Below are 21,498 nucleotides of genomic sequence, written 5' to 3' on the forward strand. Positions count from 1 at the left end.
TCTACAAAAAGATGAACCGACAAAACAAACACTTCTAGATTGATGTCTAATCCACTGCACCTCATTGCATACATTCAGGCGCTTTGGATGCTGCGGCTTTTTCAGACGTATTTAGATCACATTGAAAAAATATTTAACTTTTAAAGAGCAAAATAAAATACATTCCCGCTCTCCGTTCTCCATGGCTGTTGTGCGGTCAAGCGTACAGCTCTGATATCTTCAATTCGATGATTTATGGTCAACTGGAAATAACACGCATGCACACACACACATCTACAGGACAGGACAGAACAGACATGTGTTCAGTGTCGCAAAAATGCCATAAGACATTCTGCACCAAAAAAAAAAAAAGAAGGGAAAAAACATACTTCAAACCTCCGTTCCGAAACGATTCATTTTCGTCTCCTTTCCGGCATTGCCTTCCGTCGCTCACTTCCGTCACGCATCCGTTTGCTTTTGCACCGCTTCCCCGCGCACGGGCACAAAGCGTTCGAGCAAGGCAACGACCCGTAACACCCCCAGATTCGGAAGGAATGTTGTCTCTACATTCCACCCAACTGACCGTCCCTTTTCGTTGTCCCACCACCAAAAATGGGTCACCAAAGCACACTTTTCGGGCTTTGAGCCTGAGGTTTGAGTATGAACTTTTCGACCACAACGAACCACTTCACTGCGAGGCGGTACTTTAACGCCCGGCTCAGTAGAAGCTGAACCATTTAATGGGCTAAAACTTTCTGCTGCATCCGCTTGAGGACGCCGATTATTGCCCTGTCTGCATAGACTCACCAATGCAATGCGATCGTTGGCTTTTGTTTCCTAAGCAAGGGGGAAACTCATCAATCGGCAAAATGTTTGCACCACACGCAAGCGAACGGAACCAAGTCGGACAGAACGTACCGGAACCGGACCACCGCTGACAGGCTTTAGCGACACACATACACACATTCGAGCATTCTGCTCCACAGGGTGCTTCTCAAGCTTTACAAACGAAAAGGGAAGGAAAAAGCACACTCACCAAACCACCAACTTTCACGCTTCGCTGGTCGTGCGAGCCGATGGGTGTGTTTTGTCGTTCTGTGTTGGACGCGGTGTACGGATACCGAAAGCATCGAATGTAATGCAAATTTATGGAATATTTCACTGAAGAAATTACTCTCCCACCAGTATGCTGATGTAGCCCAAAAAACAACCCCTCGCAAGCCCGGCCAAACGCACGACAAAGACGCTAAAGTTCAAAGCATTTTCCGCCAGGTAGCAAGGTACGGTATGTAATTGAAGTTTGATTCCGTTCGGTGCGGTAGCGACTTACTTTGGAAGTTTGTTTTTTTTTCCTTTTGTCCTCCCCATGTTTGCTTCTGGATTGCCCGCCGGGCCAGCAATGGTAGACGACGGCATGTATAAAGCAGACGTCATGTGTCCTGCGGCAAATGCGGCGCAGCACTAAAGCACGAGCTCAGCGAAACAAGCGGTAAAATCGGTTTTATGGATGAACTCTAGCCGGCGTACGGTTTATTTTCTGGATTTGGCAACGAGGGGAATTAAAAAACTTTTACGTTGCGCGTGTTCCGTTTTTTTTTTTTCGAGTGCTACAGACAGCATAACTTCTATCGCTTCTGTCCAGCAGCATGGATTTAAATTGGTCGTTTTTTGTGCCTTTTGTGTATCATGTGTAGCACTTTGCTGACAGTCGTAAAGTTACATCGGCAATTTAAACGGGATTATTGTATCTTGTTCTTCGCCAAAGTTACGCTGAGCTTTACCGTGGAAAATAAGCTTTAAAGCAATTAAATACTTTGAGGTGAAAAGATCGAGCTAATACTAAATATGTGCAAAACATTAAAGTAAAAATGCTTAAATCACAATTTTATTCATCAAATATTTACCTAACACTTTAAGCTTTACTCAAAACTACAGAAAACTGAACTTCATTCGCCCCCCAAAAAAAAACCAAGTTTACCATTTACAAGTAATAAAAATAAACCTTTTACCATCTTATCAGCCCATTCGTAGCAAACTATAACGGGTATTGTTATGCCAGCAAAACTTTCTCTGCCAGCGTCGCTGCGAGCGCACAGCCGCACACACTTCAACCTGTCCACTCTATCAGTTGACCGGCTCAGGCTTCCACTTCAGGCACCGTCCGAAAGCAAACGCTGCCCCGGGAGAAGAACGCTCGTTATTAGTATCATATCGTAAACGAATTTATTAGTATATTTTACGGCTAGTGACTGGCTGGTCGAGCAAGGAGCAGGAAGGAAGGGAGAGAAAGTCTATGTGAGAAGTAGAAGTTGTTAGCCAACCTTCTTAGCTCAGTGCCGGGCTTTTTCCCTTTCTTTTTGTCTGGCTGGACCAGAGTACGCTGCGTGAAAAACGACTTCGTATACCGCGCGCACACACACACCACTGTACATCGTCATCATATTACCAATGTTTGACCATTATCATCAAGCATTCTACTCTGTCATCTGTGTGATATTGCTATCGGTATCGTCTTTACAGCGCACACCAGCCCAACCAAAAAAAAAAGTAAAGCTAAATCTTACGCGGAAAAATGTCTCCGATTCGCATCACAATGCGCGCTACGTTTTGCCGCTAAATGGACACTGTGTAATGAACGATGAACGGCCGCGGTGCCGTTTCAGTTTTCCCGTTTGGCGGCTTTGCAGCTTGGCGAGCGCGTAATATGAACGCCGATTTTAGCAGCAACGAGCGCGTATCAAATCGCGCAACCGGCGAAATCACGATGTTCGTTACCCATCGCCCATCATTTATCTGTCTGGTGGGGTTTTGGGTTCGACAAGGGCTCGGCTTACAAACTCGTCGAGAGTGTTTTTCTTTTTTCTCAACAAAAAAACGCCATTTTCGATCAGCTTTAGTACCGACACCTAAAATGGTCTGTCAATGGATTTTCTCCAAGAGTCGCACGACGCACGGAGCGCATGCTTCTTTCCCTTAATCTTTACAAAGTTATGAGATTGTCTATACGTGTATGTGTATGTGTTAGTTTGTTGAGGGGTGAGATTTCTCAAAATCTCTATCCAATCATTCGGTGACGGTGTAATCTTGCCTTTCAGGGTTGCTAGACGGCGAGGTGTTTTGGGGAGGTTTTGTCGTACCCGTACGTGATAAGAATACGGTTTTGATTTTATATCCCTTCGTTCTACGGCATCGTACCGAGGATGTGGTTCTGTGTAAGTTTGTTTCCCTTTTTTTCATTAGCTGCATTCAGCATTGATTGGATTTTGATTATATTACACGGAAAGGAGCCAAATTTTCAGCTCAACTCCTGTATGTCTGTCACGATTCTGTTGCAGCATGACGTTTGAGCACACACAAAAAAAAGATAAAGAATGCTCTATTTCTCATCCTGCTCCAGTGGCTTATTTGAATAGAAATTATTGCACGAGAACCTTGACCTTCAATCAGCCAGTAAATTGCTAACGAGATATCATTATAACAAGACAAAGGCAAGTCTTAGTTAATTTTCTACAACACAGAGCATTTCTATGTTTTCATCATTCCGAAGGATTCCATTATTCCGAAGGAAAAGGTTTCTATTTTCCAACCAACTTCAAAAACCGTTGCGAAAGCTTTCATGCAGCAAAAAATCTCACTACTGCTGCTGCACCGGCACAGCTTCTTGCTTAAGTGAAGGCATCGCATTAAATTAAAAGAAAATCGCACCTTCTTGGTTCATCGCTTTCCCAAGTCAGCTTTCCCAACCCATACGCATTGCATTTCACTCTTTTCCACTTCGAACTGCTTCATCACACTGCAGTTGATGTGTGCAGTGCGCCGCGCGAAAGCGAACGACTTGCCACGACTCTGCACCGCAAGACCAAGACGACCGCCACGGTACGCTGTTGTGATGAAATATGACGAAAAGCACCATCGGGGCTGCACGCTGCAATACTGCAACCACTTAAGCATGCTTATAACGCATTTTACTTCGCCAGGCTGCTAAAAGGCTGCCTGCTTGGGTTGCGTTGTGGGGTTTTTTTCTTCTTCTTCCATCCACCTGGCTACCGTTGATGCGTTCTGGCAACACAAAGCACACTTCCTTTCGATCGCCCTAAAACAAAGGAAGCACAGCCGCACATACAAAAGCTCTTTTGATGGATGAAGCGGAGTTACAGCTAGTTGCCCGCAAAAGAAGAAGGAAAATGAGTTTTATGCCACAGTTGTTCGGAAGCGGGGAGGTCGGGGTTTGCATTGATGTACCGTAATGGTGCAAAGTTATTTATTTTCTCTTTTTGGCGTGCTGCAGGAAAATGGCCGTATTTACAAACAACGAAAATAGACTCCCCACATACTGTTGTGGTGGTTAAAACGGCTTGCCAAGCAGCATGCTGCGTTCTTTGACTAGTTGGACAAGAAGTTGAACCTTGAATGATGCATCTAGTTTTGTGTTTTACTCACCAAATGCATTATTGTACTCTGAAAATAAATTGAATTCATATCAAATGATTTATTTTTTATATTTGTGGTGTTAGGGAAATTTTTCAGGTTAATTTGATATATTTAAAATAAAGCAAGCGTCTCTGATTTTATAACTTTTTTACGCTTTTGTGATGAAGTTGAAGAAAGCTTGTTTAACGCGTAGCTTTTTTATTATTTTTATTTTATACTTACTTTACAGGGTTTACCTAACCAATCGGGCGTCGTCAAAGCGTTATCGGTCGCCGTAAATACTTTTTCGGGCGACGTAAACCCTCAATTGGGCATTGTCACTTCTATTCGGGCCTTGTGAAGTATGAATCGGGCAAAGTACAGAATGAAAGTGTCCTACTCTTGAAGGTGTCAAATCGGTCGCTCCGGTGTCCGCATTGATCCATTAAGTTGTTTAAAAATACGTAGTTTTCATGTTGTTAAACTTAGTATGTATCCTATAACAAATTTTACAAAAAGGTTCTCATTTTCAATCTCTCACTATAGAGCGTTACTTTTTCACTCTATAGTGAGACGATGTTGCTTAGTGAGTTGATGATAGGTGCGGATGGCTTGGATGATTTTTGTACCGTGTTGGTTCCTTGCACACTTCGGTGCACATAGCGATTCATCGATGTAGGCGTTGGACGAAAAACGACAACCATGGTTTTGTCCAACTAACAGACAAAAATTGCCCAAACGTATGTGAAGTTGTGTAATATTTATGAAGTGATCTAAATAACATAAAGATTAAATAAATACAGGTAAGCTTAAAATGAATTGCAGCAGCTTCCGTGATATGGTACGGGTAACCAGTGGATCGCACGCACCCGCCAGACTGATATCGTTATTGGCCGCCTGGTGTACTGTTGTTGTCCGGATTAATTCAGGACGACACCAAAATATTCAAGACCTTACATGAAGCAGCCTCATTTCAAATGCTCAATCACTGTCCGTTATCCCGGCCTTAATTGCGGACGCCTCCACGCCATCTTGCCACCTCAATTTGGGCCTACCAAACTACACTGCGTCACCTATTTGCCCTTATATTGGTGGAGGAAATGCCACATTATCCTCTCTTATTGTAGAACGCAAACGTCGCGTTGCGAGTTCAATCACCGGAGGTCCAATTTTCACAGCATCAAATATTCGCGACCATGGATGCCCTCTTCTCTTCTCCTTCCGCGGGATAGACCCTCCACCAGAACCAAATGCAAACAACCATAACTTTCCATTAATGGTTGCTGCATGCCTCTTTAGCTACCGGTTGCCCTTTCCCTGGTGATGGCTCTTCTCCCACCCTTACGCTACCCTTTACGCGGGTTGAATTCGCGAGCATCAAATATTAATGGTCCCCATAATAACTTTGCCACACTCAAATTCATCCACGTACTGGCACCATGCTCAGTGTGTGTGTATGTGTGTGTTGAAGTTGAAGAGCGTGCCCACCTGAGCGAGGCGACCAGCTTTATCCATGCCCGAAACAGAACCAAAATTTTCCAACCATTGCAACCGCCGACGGAAAAGGTTGTGATAAATTATACCGCTTCGCGTACGCACCGTGAGAGCACGGAAAAAAGGACACGGAAAAAGTCTCAAGCCTTGCGCTTGTTTACGCTGTGCCAGCTGAATCAGCAGCGGATAGGTGAAACGTATTATCAGCACCTTTCCAAAGGGCCAAAAATCGGCCCGCTTTCCTGGGGCAGGGGAATGGTTTATTTGTTCAAATCAGTGCCTCCGCTCGAGCTCCTCCCTCCTGGGAGTGCAACGAGCCGTGAGAATGCGTACTCAACGGCATGATTTTAATCACTCATGTAATATTAATCGACACGACAGCGCGTTTGCCATTTGTTTGCGTTTGCTTAATGATTCTGTCGTTAAAAATATTAATTTGTCATTGCTCTGCGAGGGAAAGGTCACACAGATAATGATAATAAAGAATGCGCTGTAAATTGTGTTATCGTACAAAAATGGATAAATATCAATAAAATAAATTTAATATTAAAACTTCAAGACGCTTATGTTATATCTTATTTAATATTTATGATCCTCAACTTTCCAAGAGAAAAAGATTCTCAATGCACAATAAAACCTTTGACAATCTCTAGCAAGCCCCAAGCCATTCGATTGATACAGGAAATAATTAATGCAACTTGATGAACTGTAATCCTTTTACCGGCAAACCGTCATTAGTCTTCACATTTACTATCTTACCCTTTGCCGTTCGGCTTCAGTCTCTTGCTGGCGAACATCCTGCTTCTACATCCAATAATTGGATCCACTGCACTATCACAATGCTCCGATCGGTGGGATGTAACAAATCATATCCAACCGGACACAACTCTCATGTTCCAATCAATTAAAAGCACCCATTGCCTAATGGGACGAGGAGACTCCGGCTATCTATTATTCCACCGTGTGCGACTTGTTATGCTTTCCTACTGCCTTCAACACTTCCCCAAAACAAACAGATCCTCACTCTCGCTCTCGTTCTCTGTTTCTCGCTCTGTCTCTCGTGCCACTTTGTACTATAATCCTCAAACAAACGATCTCTCATTTTGTTCTCGAATGGCTAGTTTTCGCTCGGACGGGAACGCAAAAAGCTTCCCAACTATCGAAACCTCTCGCACAAAGACACTCACCGAAGCACGTGTGTGCCATCGTGTGCCATGTATGGGTGGATAGAGTAACATTTCATAATAATGACATTGTGCACAACCCCATCCCATTGAAACAATCTCACCCACTCCTCCAGCAGCCAGAAGGAAGAATTGTTTCACGTTTCGAGAGGAACAATTTAATGTCCCGTGATGCAAGACGTTCTCTCTCTATAATCAACCTTGCCCCGTTTGAGCACTGTGTCATTTGCACCTCGCACCGAAGCTGACTTTTGCAACTGTGTCATTCCTTCCTGATAGCCGCATGGAGCCCCACGGAGCGGTCGCCTGCCCGTGCGCTTGTCATAAAAATATGACTTTATTTTTCCAAACGGAACTCAAACAAAAAAAAACAAGCGAGACACCACCAGTGGCACAAAGATGCTGCGACATACTGGACGATATCGTGCAACGCGGTGGCGTTGAACGCTGTGCCATCACTAGGTACATGATTTATAAGGATGTCGTTTTCAGAAGTTATAGTTATCCTATTTCGAAACCAGCTGGCCCGGTGTGCGAATGGGTTCATAAATGTTTATGAGCGCCTGCTGGTTTGCTTCATTTCGAGTGATAAACATCAGAGAACATACTTATTCAGTTGGTTTTAATTGAGCGCTAAAGCATGGAGCTGGCACCAATTTATTTGTACTTTAATGACATAATAAAATTGGAATGAATGTCGCTACTTTTGCACTAACCTCATTAGGGAACCACTTTGTCATTGACACTTTAACCTGCACCTGCAGTAATTAATTCAAGCGTATTACATGGTTGTTCCAAAAAAAATGCTCATTTTGTTCAATTTACCTTTAAACAACACATTCACGCCACTAATTCCTGCGCCGTCACAAACAAACATGATGGGTTTCCCATCCCTGACAGCTGTCGGACATACTTTTCACACATAATCGAGCGTAATTGCATAATGGAGCCATCAAATAATTAGACACATGATTCTGCGACCGCTACATGAAATGGGGCGCGTTGAAGCACGCTCCATAATAGCCCGCACGATGCAACGGGCTGCGTTCAAGGTACGCGCAAACAACCGCAAAGCGCACAACAACGCACAGTTACGGCTGCCACTGTAATGAAATGGACGCTCCATTTCGTGCCATTTGCATCGCAAATGAGGCAAAACACCGATCGCGATTTGTCACAATCAAACGCGGTCTGTCCTGGGGCAGTTGGCAACGTGTCGTAGTGGATGCATGCCGAGCATTCAATTTTCATTAACGAGACGATTTTGACCAAACAACTATATACGATTTATTTCACATGACCTGATTTCGTGATCGAAATATACAGTTTATAAGCCTTGCACAACAATTATCTTACACGTGGACAGCAATGGAGACGCCTGGTCGGCTTTAGTTTTGTTGGTAGCACATTTAATAATTAAACCACCATACTTTACAGCGATTGTTGCGTAGTAGCTCTCTAGTGTTAAAAATATTGCTTCAAATAGTTTCAACATGCGCTAGCTGTGATACCGATGCTTACTTTAATTCTCTGCTTGTTGGTAGCATATTAATAACTAGAACATAATTATCAAAACGTAATGCGTAATTATTGATCAACTTTATATTCGCTCGTTCGTAAACTATACTATAGAGACAGATATTATACTTTATTACTGCTATCAAATATTGCCTCTTAACTAGTAGCTCGAGAACAAATATTATTAATCGTTTAAAAAGTTGCAACTTAAACATTCAAGCATGCGAGTGTAATACAAAAAAACACGGGCGATAAACAGAAAAAAGGTAAGACAAGTCAATAGAAAACGATAACTACAGAAGTATATTCAATGTATCATTGAATATGTAACACAGTTTGAAAATTTTCGGGTGCAACAATTTCCAGTTGAAGCAATATTTTATTAAAATGAACATCTTCACAGAATACAGAACCACTCAACTTTATACAATTATATTCACTAAACATATCCAAACCTTACAAGTCATAAATAACATTCAATTGCACATACTATCTCAGAAATTCACTCACAATTCCAACTAGTTTTTATTCTTTATAACTTTTTTTTTTAAATCACATACTCAATATACCGCACCAATATGCATCCAAAACCCACCCAAGTCTGCACCCGCCCTTAAGTTCTGCATCTTATATCGTATGTATATTTTTCTATTTTTCTCGTTTTCTTCCTTTTCTCTCTCTTTTTCACTCTCGTGTCTCGTTTTCTCGTGTTCGTACGATTGCTCAATCTGCTCCACAACTCCGTGCACGCAATACGTACGTCGCAACAGTCGCCAGCTCACCGGAGAACAAGTTTACCAAAGATGATATAACGCTCGCCGGTGCTGGCCAGGGGCGCGAACAGTTGTCCTGCTGCGATCCGGCCACCTGCCCAGGCGGTCCAACAACCAGCTACGGATCGTGCGGATCCACCGGACCGATCGCATCGGCCGGTCCTACCGTACCCACAATCACACCGCTAGCCGGGGGCAGCAGTAGTGGTACAGCACTGTCCCACGCGCAACAGCAATCATCAACGAGTCAGCAGCAGCAACAACAACAACAATCCGCTGGCAGCTGTTATCCGTGCCATCATCACTTTCACCACCACCACCATCATCACCATTGTCATCAGCCGGTGCGAGCGGATTGCCATTCGCGCAACGGACAGATAGCAAGTGAGTAGTATACGTAGTGGTGTTTGTTTTTATTTTTATTATTATTGAATGCTTGTGTACGTGTGTTGTTCTGTCTTGTATAACGCTGTTCTCGTTTGCTAAGGTTAAGTAAGTAGTGATTTGTTCTGTATTTACTAACATGTATTTAGAATCTATAACCAAAAAAAGGCAATATACCTTTTAAGAACTTTGGTACGCAAACCAAAGCTTAAGTAGGGGCGTATGACATCGTTGAAGATTGTAACCTTATGCTTAAGCTAAACTTTATTTTTACATTAACTTAACATTCATTTGACTATATTGAACTATTTTGACGTTTAGGTTTATCACCTAAAAACACTATGGAGCTTCAAGGGCTTCTTTCCTCTAAACGTGTGTTCCCATTACATCACGCTAATCGTCTTCTCCTTTGCATAGCGATCTACGCTGTTCAAACTCTATAAACTGACATCCATCCAACAGATCACTAGGCCAGCCTATTTGTGTACCTGAATAGTCAGGGCCGACATAGTGGTCCACTTGCATGGCTTTCCAATATGTTTGGGTTTCGTGCTCATTATAAGTAGCACTGACTATCGTGTTGTGGGTAACCAATAAGTCTGGGTAATCAATAGAAAGCCTAACCCCTTACTATGGTTGTTGCGCTTAATAATAAGGAAAAAAAATCATCTCATGCAGATGATCGCCTTCCAGTCTTGGAAGCACTCTCAAATGTACCGTCTTTTAGTATTATGCAAGATTATTAGAAATAGTGCTGGTGAGATTAGGGCTACAATTTGATCACCATCAAGTCGGAGGAAATAGGTGCTCTATTGTTATAGGTTGAGAATAAAGTATGAGCTGTAGCTACTACTAAACTGCTAAAAGGCTACTAAACGAAACTAAACGGCTTTTTCAACGTATTCTGGACGAACTGACCTATAGTATCTCATAAATAATTGCTTTCCTGAATATTTCAACGACCTGTATGGTTACTTTAAAACGCTGACAATAATAATCAAAATAGAATATAAAAAATAATACATGTATAATTAATCTATTATCAAGCTCCGTCTAAACTACTATATAATTTTTATTTAAATTTGCTAGTAAATATGCCAAGTGTTTGACTACATTTTGTACAAAACAGCAAACAAAAACTTTGCTTTTAATCGCTATTTAAAAAGCATTTTGAATTTTGAAATTTGGGTCAAACTATTAGGTTTCAGTATATTTCTTTCAAAAAGGAAGGACAGAACCTTTGTTGCGACGGTTAGAATTAAAAACAAATTAATATAACTATTAAACCACAACTCCCTCCACGACACTTTAATAAGCTGTGAGTGAAACAGAAAAACGTTTCATGCAAAAGAACCTGAATAAAACATATCCTTAAAATCGTACTGTAATGTTTCCTATTTTCAATCTCACGACGATGGTTTTAAAGGTGTTTGCTCTAAAGTAACTTACTTACTTATAAGGCGCTACAATCGCTTTGGCATGCCTCAGGAGTGTCCGCCTTCGCCTTCGTCTGCGAAGCCGTTATCCTGTCCTTAATGGCGGACGCCTCCGAAGCCATCTTGCCACTGTAATTTGGGCCTACCACGTCTCCTCTGTCCTTGTGGACGGCCTAAAACGGGACGGGCTGAGTCGTCCGTTTCCATGCGTACAACATGGCCAGCCCACCGGAGCCTGGTGAGCTTAATACGATGCACGATAATGAGGTCGCCGTACAGCTCGTGGAGAGCTCGTCGTTAGAACGGCTCCTCCAATGTCCTTCCACGCATACGGGGCCAAGAATCCTTCTGAGCATCTACCTCTCGAACGCGGTTAAAAGGGTCAGATTTCGACAGTGTTCATGTCTCAGAGGCGTATGCGAGTACCTGTACTATATAGGTGGTTTATAGTTTAAGCTTCGTCCGCCGCGACAGGTTCTTCGAGGTGAACTGTTTTTTCAGGCTGTAGAATGACTGATTAGCAGCCAGCTTCCATGCTGTTATTATTGCTGACCTTGGATCCGAGATAGGTGAATTCTGGGACAAATTCAAAAGTGCGTTCATCTATCTGTACATCACACCTACGTTTGTTTTGATTGTTTATTGGTAGGGTCGCTCATGATACCACCATCAATTCGGTCTTTGCCTCGTTTATCTGCAATCCGGTATTATCTGCCACCAGCTCGCTCTCTTAGAAGACTCATGCTATATAGGAGAGCCGCAGACCAATGATGACTATATCATCAGCGTATGCCAGGACCTTGGTTGACTTATAGAATATGGTTCCCGAAGTCTCCACGCTCAAGTCTCAAACGGCCCTCTCTAGCCCCAAGTTGAACTGGATACAGGCAAGTTCGCCCCCTTGGCGCAGACCTTTGGTGGTAGCAAAAGGTCCTGAGATTTTCACATCCACCTTTACCTAGAAAGTGACGTTGGTCATAGTCAATCTAATCAGTCATCTGGGTTTTGACAGGAGCGAACCCCACAAATACCAGAATGGACATCATGCTATGCATAAACAAATCACTCTCAGTGCTGTGTTTCAATGGCAGACCTTGAGAGATCAAAATAGCATTTCAAATGTAATTCAATGACGGATGATAGCATGACATGATAATACTACATGTTTTATGTCATAGAAATAATCATTTTTGCAATTGCTATTCAATTTTTGATACCTGGAAGCTAGTTGACTCAGCCCCCAGATAGTCTAATGATACACTATTTGTTAATTTAAACATACTTTCTCATTTGAGCAATCAACATGTCAAACGTTATAAATGATTAACCATACACCCAACGCTTTCTCCTGCTCCTTTTGTGTGTATCTTACAAAATTATTCCAAACATTACCCATTCTTGCACGCATCCTAGTGCGTCACAATGCAAGTACGAGTGCAGCTGTGCAAAATCAACACCACTCAATTAAACCCATTTCACTTCGCCCACCACGGAAGCGCTCCGACGCTTGTGCAGCTTATGCACGTACGGTGCCAGCTAATGAAAAGCTACCACTCACACTGCCGCCGTAACTGTTTGCCCAAGCTGCAGACAGGCAGGAAAAAGCTTCTCCAGCATTGTCTTGCCACCCGGTTACACCAGACACAAGCCTGCCTGTAAAGTGATATTCATTTCAATTAAGTACACTCTTTCACCTCTTCCAGCCCGGCGTGCGTTGCGTTGGTTGAACCTTGTTGTTGTCGAGCTCGTGCTCGAGTGCTCCAGATAGGTTGCCGGATCTTCCATATCAGGCTAGCCCGCACGCAACTGCTAATCGGGGTGGATCGATATGCAAAAAGGGGTCGAGGGAAGGTTGTATCTAATGCATTTCACCTTCAAGCAGATGCACAATACGTTGGACCTAAACCTTACCACAAACAACGAACCACACGCGCCGCAGGCTGCAGTGCAGTCGATCTCACCTCCCCCGGAGCCATCCTTGGGTTCAGGAGCAGCGGTTTGCTTGTGTCCGTACGTACGTGTAGCGTGCCAAAAGTCAAAATCAGACGACCAACACAATGCTAATCTCGGGCTCGGCTAGCTTTCTTACCGAATTGTGGCCAGCTACTAAGCTTCCGGGCCGGCCGGAAGGTATTCACGCGTGCACTAATGAAAGAGGATGTAATCAAGGGAAAATGTTTCCAGCCCGGAGCACCACAAAGCGGCATTTCTCATGCAGCAGGATGGTACAGCTTCCCAGTAAGGGTTCTGACCGTCGGGGTATAGGGATTATTGAGAATTTTGCTTCAGGGGTTCTGGCGCCAGAAGAAGCTTAAGCTCTTGGCCGGTTATGAGTGTGTCTGATCGAGGCAATCAAAAGGTAAAGCTCACAGAAAGGTTAAGAACAGACCGACCATATGACACGATGAAAGGACAATACACAGTGGAGAGTGCATATTTTTCAACGTATTCGTTTGATTAAATTTCCTGCTGCAGCAATATGGGACTGCATCATGGAATGATCTGTTTGATGTTATCTAGTGATATCACCTGCAAGAGCAACCACAACAAACAGGGCCTACCTCAGCCAAGTAATGCAATTTGCCACCTTTTAAACTTTAGATTTTAGATTTATTATGCTAAAAGCAATACAAAATATTCATACTACGATCTAAAATAGCTAAAATGTCTTAAACAGTTCTACAATTTATACAACTTAAAAATACAAACTAACAAAATCATGCGTTAAGTTAACATTCCTATGTTCTACACCAAATCCATTGATATTTTTGCAGATTAAATACACTCAAAAACCATCCAAAGTTTGCACAATTCTGTTCATATTGATAACGAAATAATGAACAATGAATAAACAACGAAATAGTATTTAACTGACAAAAGATACTACAACCGGTAATGCTTCGTACGGGCGCGGTATTACACAGGTTTACCCATTTCTTCAATATGGCAAATACATGCAAACCACATACACTAACCAAATATACCAACCAGCGCTAACGAACCGTACCTGTAACTTCATTTACGCCGGTGTTGTTTTTCAGAATCATAATCAAAAGCTCAACGATAGGAGGGCTAATTGAAATTGGTCTCGTCGTTTCGTGTACGGTCCTGGTAGTGTGGTGGTTTTCCATTTCATGCAATTTCTATTGTAAAACTCAAACTAACAACAAGCTCAACAGAAAAATGTTTTCATAAAATTTACAACAAATAAAGTATTTAACATAGTACAGCACAAACCTCGCATCAAAACCACCATCCATGGTCATCGCAGCGGAAATATGAGCTCCCACGAACAGTAGCGGTATTACTATGAGCGGCATGCAAACTCAAACCCCAAACCCAAAGCACATAATGTACCGGCACACGTCGGATTAACTTACAATTCCGGACGATCCTGGGCTTTATGGTCACACAGCATCGTCAACAACAGTGGGAAGGTTGGTTGGTTTGGCTTTGTGCTGCCCTTCCCCGAACCCGAAAGCGAACGTGTGGTTTTTGCGATGGAAATGCATTCGGATCAAAACATGCGTATACGAAACCACCAGGCAGAGTTTGCAAATTGAAATCCGTGGTTACCGGTCCCGGGTTTCAGCCATCCCTTCCTGCTCTCGGCGTTCCTTGGCACATTGAAACCGATCGCTGTACATTGGAGAAGTGTTTGAATGCAAAAATAATACTCCTTTCCTCGGTGGTTGCATCGGTTGACTGTAATTTCCGATTCCGGGTTTATGATGGACTCAAAACTGAAACTGACCAGCAGTGTAGTTTGTTGCATTTTGCATTATTTTATTGAACAGGTTTCAAATACAGTTTTGAATAACATTATAAACAGTGTTTTGTACTTTACTTTGTTTACTGTAAAAGTTTCATGAAATATTTCAGGGTTTGAAAATATCTAATGTTGAATAAAAAACCCCAAAATAGATATCCATCACTATCGATTTACTATTATTTGGTAAGCTTTTTGGTTGCCAAATAATATGGTTCCCCGTGAGGTCCATCCAATCATGTTCCACACGCGCTCCGTAATCTGACACAGAAGCAACACTCAAACTCATAATTATACCTCCATTCAGCACTGTCAAAGCAATGGGAGGTTGCTCTGCCTAATCAACAATTAATTAGTGTGTATCTGGCAAAACTCCCCCTTCTTCTACTCCTCTTCCAAACAACTATGACGCCACCAGCAAGCCAAGGGAAGGGATCAAACCAGACCAAGGTCGCAAGGAAACATTCACAGCCAGAAAATGGGCACACCAGGCGCCGCATCGAATGGAATGGTTTGGAAGACAGTTGACTTTTTGCGTAATTGATCGTTAACCTTCATCGGCAGACCAACTGACCGGCAATCGTTTCAAACTCGGGACCCGGGCGTCTCCATCACTACCACAGTGCCGCTGGTAATGATGGCCGTGCGACATTATAAAAGTTTGCCGGCATCATCAACCGAACCACCAAGCTCAATGAAGCGCACGACATTTAGCACCAGGAGTAGGACACAAACGGTAGAATGATGTAATGCGAAGGGAGGGTCCGAGAGGGGGGTCACCTATTGCAAGTGAAGTGTTGGTTGAAAAGAGTGAAGGTTCATTCATTTTATTCCTAGAAACAGGTTTCTAAGATGACCATTGTCAAATGACAATGGAGTTTGTGGAAGTGTTGCAAAAGATCTTTAAGCTCACTATAAAAAAATAATCATTCATTTCCATTCAATCCAATATTATTCTTTGCTCTATTATTATTCTTAGTATCATCATCTACATCAGTCCTCTCCAACCTTTCAAAGATCACTTAGTTTTGCGTACATATTGTATGCAACCCATATTTACTTAGGATATATTTTTAGTAGACTTTTTTCCAAAGCTTCTTGATCTCACATTGTTAATTCTTATTCTAGGCATGCCAGTTGAAAATATAATCTTAATTATGGGGAAACAATTGTGCAATAAGTATTTTAACAAGTTTTTGTTTTGGAAAATAAATTCTTTGACGGACAACGTTAGTTCTCGCCATTGGATCTCAAGTGGTCCGCGGATCACATGACGAAGACCACTGACTACTGATACCTGATTTATTTGTTGTTTCTTTTTTGAGAACTCGTTCAAAACAAAAACAACCTACAGTAATATTTGTTCAATTACATTACATTAATAAGCAATTCATATGAATTCTGTCGAGCAATTCATATGAAATCAATTCGTTCATCAACTGAACAATATTCAAACTATCAAAATATCTTTCATCCATATTACTATCGAAATTATACGTTTTCACAGGTCTCCTTTCATATTGTTGTTCATGTTTTTCCTTTTTCTTTCATAGAAATCTGCCTCTTAACTAGGCTTCACTGAAATCGCTAAATCTTTGCTTTAGTAATGGAGGCGCCTGGTTGTTTGAACCTCTAAGGATGTTTTCGTTTGCAGTAGTTAAGCACCAGGCGCCTCCATCTGTTTAGTGATTTAGGATAGTTTTCTGCAAAGTCATTGCTGAAAAAAATAGACAAAAAAACTCTAAAAAGAAATATAACTCGATAAAAATACATCCCTTTAAAATATATTTCATTTGTAAGAATGTCTTCTGTGCCGTGTGCTGTTTAAAACTCAATGACACATCATTTATTATCAATTATGTCCATTTTCTTCAAACACATCGAACCCTCCCAACTAATGGCCACTGTCTTTTTCCTCTCTTCTCTTCTACTTCCAGAGCAAGGAAGTCTTACAATCGTACGGCGAACCAATAGTAGAAAAAACACAAACATCCAGCAGCAGCTCCAGTATCAGGAAGCGCTAGACGAATCAGAGTACCAGCAGCAGCCACCATACGGTAACGATTCCTACACTGAAGGTAGTGGTGGTGGAAGAGGAGGAGGAGGAGGCGGAGGCGGAGGAGGGGGAGGCGAAGGTGGCGAAGGTGGCGGTGCCGGTGCCAGTTCGGAGGCCGAGTACGGTCAGCACCATCCGCCCCTGTCCGAGTCGGAGCTCGCCTTCGTCAACAGTCAGCTAAGTCGGGAGCTCGAGAGCATGCAACCGACGTCCGGGACCGTGAGTGTCGTCGCGAACCGTACCGAATCGACGACCGGGGATGAGCTGGACAATGTGGACCTAGCAACGGACAACCTGCCGGCTGTCGATACACCAGATGCATGTGATAAAGCCGCAGTCAGGTAGGTCGAATCGTTTTGCGATACATTTTGAACTGTGAGTGCTTGGCACAATATGGCCTTATTTGTTCGTTGTATTTGTTCTCGATTCTCGTCATTCGAAAAAAAAATAACTCAAACGTTTTTCTGTTGGCCCAAACATGATAGAAACAAATACTGCACCAGAACAATCATTTTTTGCACATATCTGCAATACGGTAGCGTATCTAATCGCTATTAGTAACATTCAATTTTCCTCCTTGCGCTCTCTTCCAGACTACGATGTCTGCTGCGGCAGCTGCAGCGCGGCGAAATTTCCGCCGAGCTGCTGCAGAAAAACCTTCATTACGCCGCGCGCGTACTTGAAGCCGTTTTTATCGACGAGACAAAGTAAGTATAAGACCATCATCCGCCGACTACCAAACTCTACAGCCATCACGTGTCACACGCCACGGTCGAATGGTTATTGTATGAAGCGCCACCAAATAGTTGCAAAAGATTTAAAAAAAACAATACCCAAAAGGATGTATTTTGTCTACCCTTTCGCAATAGAGCGAGTTTCCATTTTTTTTTTTCAGGAGATATTTATCCCTAACATGTAATTTCCATTTAAATGATCAAACTAGACCAGCTCAAGTTAGTTGAACTTTGGTTTACAGTCTACCGTTGAATCAACCTAACATATACTCCTCACCCAATCATGCTAAAACGTACGGCAATCGTTCCAAAAGCGAGCAGAAACAAGTTCCCCCACCAACGATGTTTTCCACGGTTCAATGTACAATGAATTTGCAAATGACAACGCTAACTCAAACGCAAAAAGCAATTGTTTGTGGAACAGATTATGCAACTTAACAGCAGGACCACCACCGCTCGGGGAAGCAAATCATGTCACTTACTTCAGTGCTTGGCGTTTATGTATATATTAGCTTAACAACCTTGTAGCTCAAAATCAGACCAGATGTTTGTTTGAACTATTCTCGCCTTCCCGCCGCTTCCTTGCAGCTCGGAGTGCGTGCCTGGTAATCAAATTTACGCGCCACATGAATTTTGTTAATGGTGCGCGTTTTGCAAAATCCAATTTTCGCGTCCCCTTGGCTAGATTTTATCATCTTCCCAGGCAGACAAACACCAGACACAATCCGGGAGGCTTTATCTATCGTGCATTACAGCTGGCAGGATATTCTAAGGATAAAAAAGAGCACACACACACAGTACTATGTTCGCACACAATACAGCATCGTCAGCTAAAGCTTTCGTAAAATTAATGACACAGCACGGCTAATTCCCTTAGCCGAGGCTTTACCACTGACATGCACACACACACACATAGACAGACACGTTCACCAAGACAAACCAGAAATAGCAGTGCATTAGGATTGGTAGAATCCACTTCAATTTGATAAGTAAATATCACCATCAATCCCTATGATTCCGTGAGGTCCGGGAGCCGCAGGCAGTAGGCGACGAACGTCGATAAAAATACCCCCAACCCGAACGACACACAGGAACATACGGCCAAGCGACGGCCAAGGTGGAGGGTGAATCCATTTGCGATTGCGTTTGTCCTTGCATGGCACACGCACACGCACGGATGGTGGAGGGGAAACGGTCTGGTTTTCTGGAGACCAGAGAGGAAGAATCATTGGTTCGCAGCATGCAATTTCTCCGATCCCCTGCCTCCGGTCAGACGGACGCGCAACAAAGAGAACAATCCAATTTCTGTTGAAACAATTTTAACATCCACCTACCCGTCGTTTGGTCGATGCTTGTTCGGTGGATGCTGTAATGTAATGTAATTTTACCTTATCGCAAAGCTTGTTCCCTCCCAGCGGATTTCGTACCCTAGTCGAGGTCGGGTGATGGTTTGGGAGGCAAATACTTGCAAAGTTGACAGACAGGACACTGTCGGTGTTCGCTCGTTGGTCCGATTTGTCGTCAACGGTTACGAAATGGGAAAGCATTTATTTTCATTTAAAAATCATTCTCTCTAACTGTTATTGTTTCATTCGCTTCTTCTGCTCCAGCACTTGGTGAGGAGCACATGCGAGCTCCATTCGAGCAGAGAGGAATAAAGAGGTCAGCAGTCAGATCACTTGCGCAGCATGTCTTTTTCTGCTGCTTCGTTTAGCTTTTTAACGTGCAAATTGCAGTGTAATGTATGTGCGATTTTATGTTTCAGCTCATATGCATGCTGAAAAGGTTTAGTTTCAGAAGAAAAACGTTTCGATACGATAATAAATCAGTGGGAAATCGTACGTAAGTAAAAGAGATAATAAAGTCAGTAAAGGGATGTGAAAAGATTTTTAATTTATTTATTTTAAGAGCTTTCGAAAGTATTGATTCGATATGGATTGAAAAATTAAGCTTATTGTTTTACAGAATAATTCGGTAAATATTAACCTTTAGGTTCAGCAACGGAAACTACAAACCAATGTACAGAAACCTGAAGCATCTTTCTTTACAAGAATTTGTAACGCTATTTTGGAACGATTGCCTGTCTAGCTGCTAGATTATATTTCCTTTTACAATTTACATCGATTAAGAAGAAAAATCCCAACATAAGCTAATAATCCAGCACTTGGGAGTGAAATATTTTCATCATCTTTAATACCCTTCCGGTAATACAAAACAAAACAAAATCAACAAACAAAAGGAACTCGTATGAGATTAAAATACGTTACCGTTGATCACAATACATCCTTTTTTCCATCCAGAACACTCACACAACGGCGCACCGATATGGTATAAACACGTTGCTAATCAAAATTGAACTATTTTCTATCCAAACAAACAATCTCAAACCCGTCTAAAAATCCACTCTTTACCCGTCCGCCAACTATTCGAATCGAAAATGAAACACAATTTCGGTTGCGGGTAACACACTAACACAAACCATCGCTGCTGAAAACTCACTCCGAAAACGATGCCTCCCAATGGTGAATGGGTTTCTTTTTGTTATGTAAAAAATGTGAACATTAAAATTGTGACCTCTTGTAACCATCGCTCCGATGTGACCCCTTGTACACACACGACAGTCAAGATGGTGGTGCCGGAGGAGGAGGAGGAGGAGGTGGCAGCGGTGGTGGTGGTGGTGGTGCTACTGGTGGCGGTAGTGCAGGAGGCACTGGTTGTAGTGGCTCCGCGGCAGCGCACGGCAACGCAAGCAGCAAGGAGCCGCACCGGGGGGCGACAACGTCCGCGCCACCGACGCACGGTGGTCCGACGGGACCGCCGGCCAGCAAGGGGGTCATACAGAGGCGACGCTTACGGGCTCCAGTGTGGGCTCGGTCCATGTACGAAACGGCAATACGAATACGAACAAGTTTATCTCCTCTCTTAACCCTATTTCTGTTGTTAAGTCCTTAATCTTTTGTTCTTGCGTTATGTAGTGACTCTCCTTTATATTTTGTTTTTTATCTGACTAACCCTGTTTTTGTTTTCAATTAACACTATTTTTACGGCCATTTCCTATCACATTTTCTTGAATCATTCACTGCACCCTGAAGACTACTAAAAGATTACCCATTGCTAGTAATAACGGACTTCAGTACGACCAGCGCCATCTAGATGACGCTTTATGAACCTTAAAAAAGGAATGACAAACCTTCCCTTTACCTGTACTCCCTAGTTTCCCCTAGATCGTTAAAAGACCTGACGGTACGACAACCACCTTGCTCATGACTGAAACTTTATGCATCGTTTTATCATCCGTTTATGTTCAGTTCCGTGAAATAGTTCCGACTACTTCCGGTGTTGCCTTTATGATGCGCACACCGCGATACAAATACTGCGGTCCATCCGTCTTACAACATTTCCATTTTTATAACCAATCCCAACGAAGAGATTAATCCTTAAATCAAAATAGAGGAAAGAAAAAAATCCCTCCGAGACACTACCAGTTGTAAAAGTTTTAATTAATCTGGAAATGTCATCATCCTGTGACTTCTTCCGTGCCCCCGGAAGCATACCTTGAGCTACCTGCATACTGTCTCATTTGCTACCTTTTTTATCTTTTTCGTATCCAAGGCAATAAAGAGGCCACCAAGGACTTTGATTCTCCCTCTTTTTTTTTTTTTTTTTGCTCATCCACTCATTTACGATATCTTCGCTGTGTCAACATCTTTTGTTGATCCTTGCAGCTGGGGAAAAGATTTGTTACAACTTTCGGTTGCTAT

The 21,498-nt window shown here is 42.6% G+C and overlaps 2 protein-coding genes across 19 annotated transcripts in view; one reads left to right on the forward strand and one right to left on the reverse strand.

The window, feature by feature from the left end:
* The window catches only part of LOC1279930 (dual specificity calcium/calmodulin-dependent 3',5'-cyclic nucleotide phosphodiesterase 1), a 275,103-nt gene that overhangs the window by 215,222 nt on the left and 38,383 nt on the right, over positions 1–21,498 (forward strand). For 14 of the 18 annotated variants that reach the window (XM_061654077.1, XM_061654079.1, XM_061654076.1 and 11 more), the window contains 4 exons: positions 9,356–9,742; positions 16,885–17,344; positions 17,597–17,710; positions 20,359–20,616. In XM_061654077.1, coding sequence (XP_061510061.1) covers positions 9,356–9,742; positions 16,885–17,344; positions 17,597–17,710; positions 20,359–20,616 — 1,219 coding nt within the window. The remainder of the gene's footprint in view (positions 1–9,355; positions 9,743–16,884; positions 17,345–17,596; positions 17,711–20,358; positions 20,617–21,498) is intronic. The other 4 variants (XM_061654083.1, XM_061654081.1, XM_061654082.1 and 1 more) reach the window with 2 other exon arrangements.
* Positions 1–21,498, reverse strand: part of LOC1279928 (maltase 2) — a 53,203-nt gene that overhangs the window by 7,092 nt on the left and 24,613 nt on the right. The gene's annotated exons all lie outside the window — the stretch shown is intronic.

Source organism: Anopheles gambiae, chromosome 3, assembly GCF_943734735.2.
Source record: "Anopheles gambiae chromosome 3, idAnoGambNW_F1_1, whole genome shotgun sequence".
Taxonomy (NCBI): domain Eukaryota; kingdom Metazoa; phylum Arthropoda; class Insecta; order Diptera; family Culicidae; genus Anopheles; species Anopheles gambiae.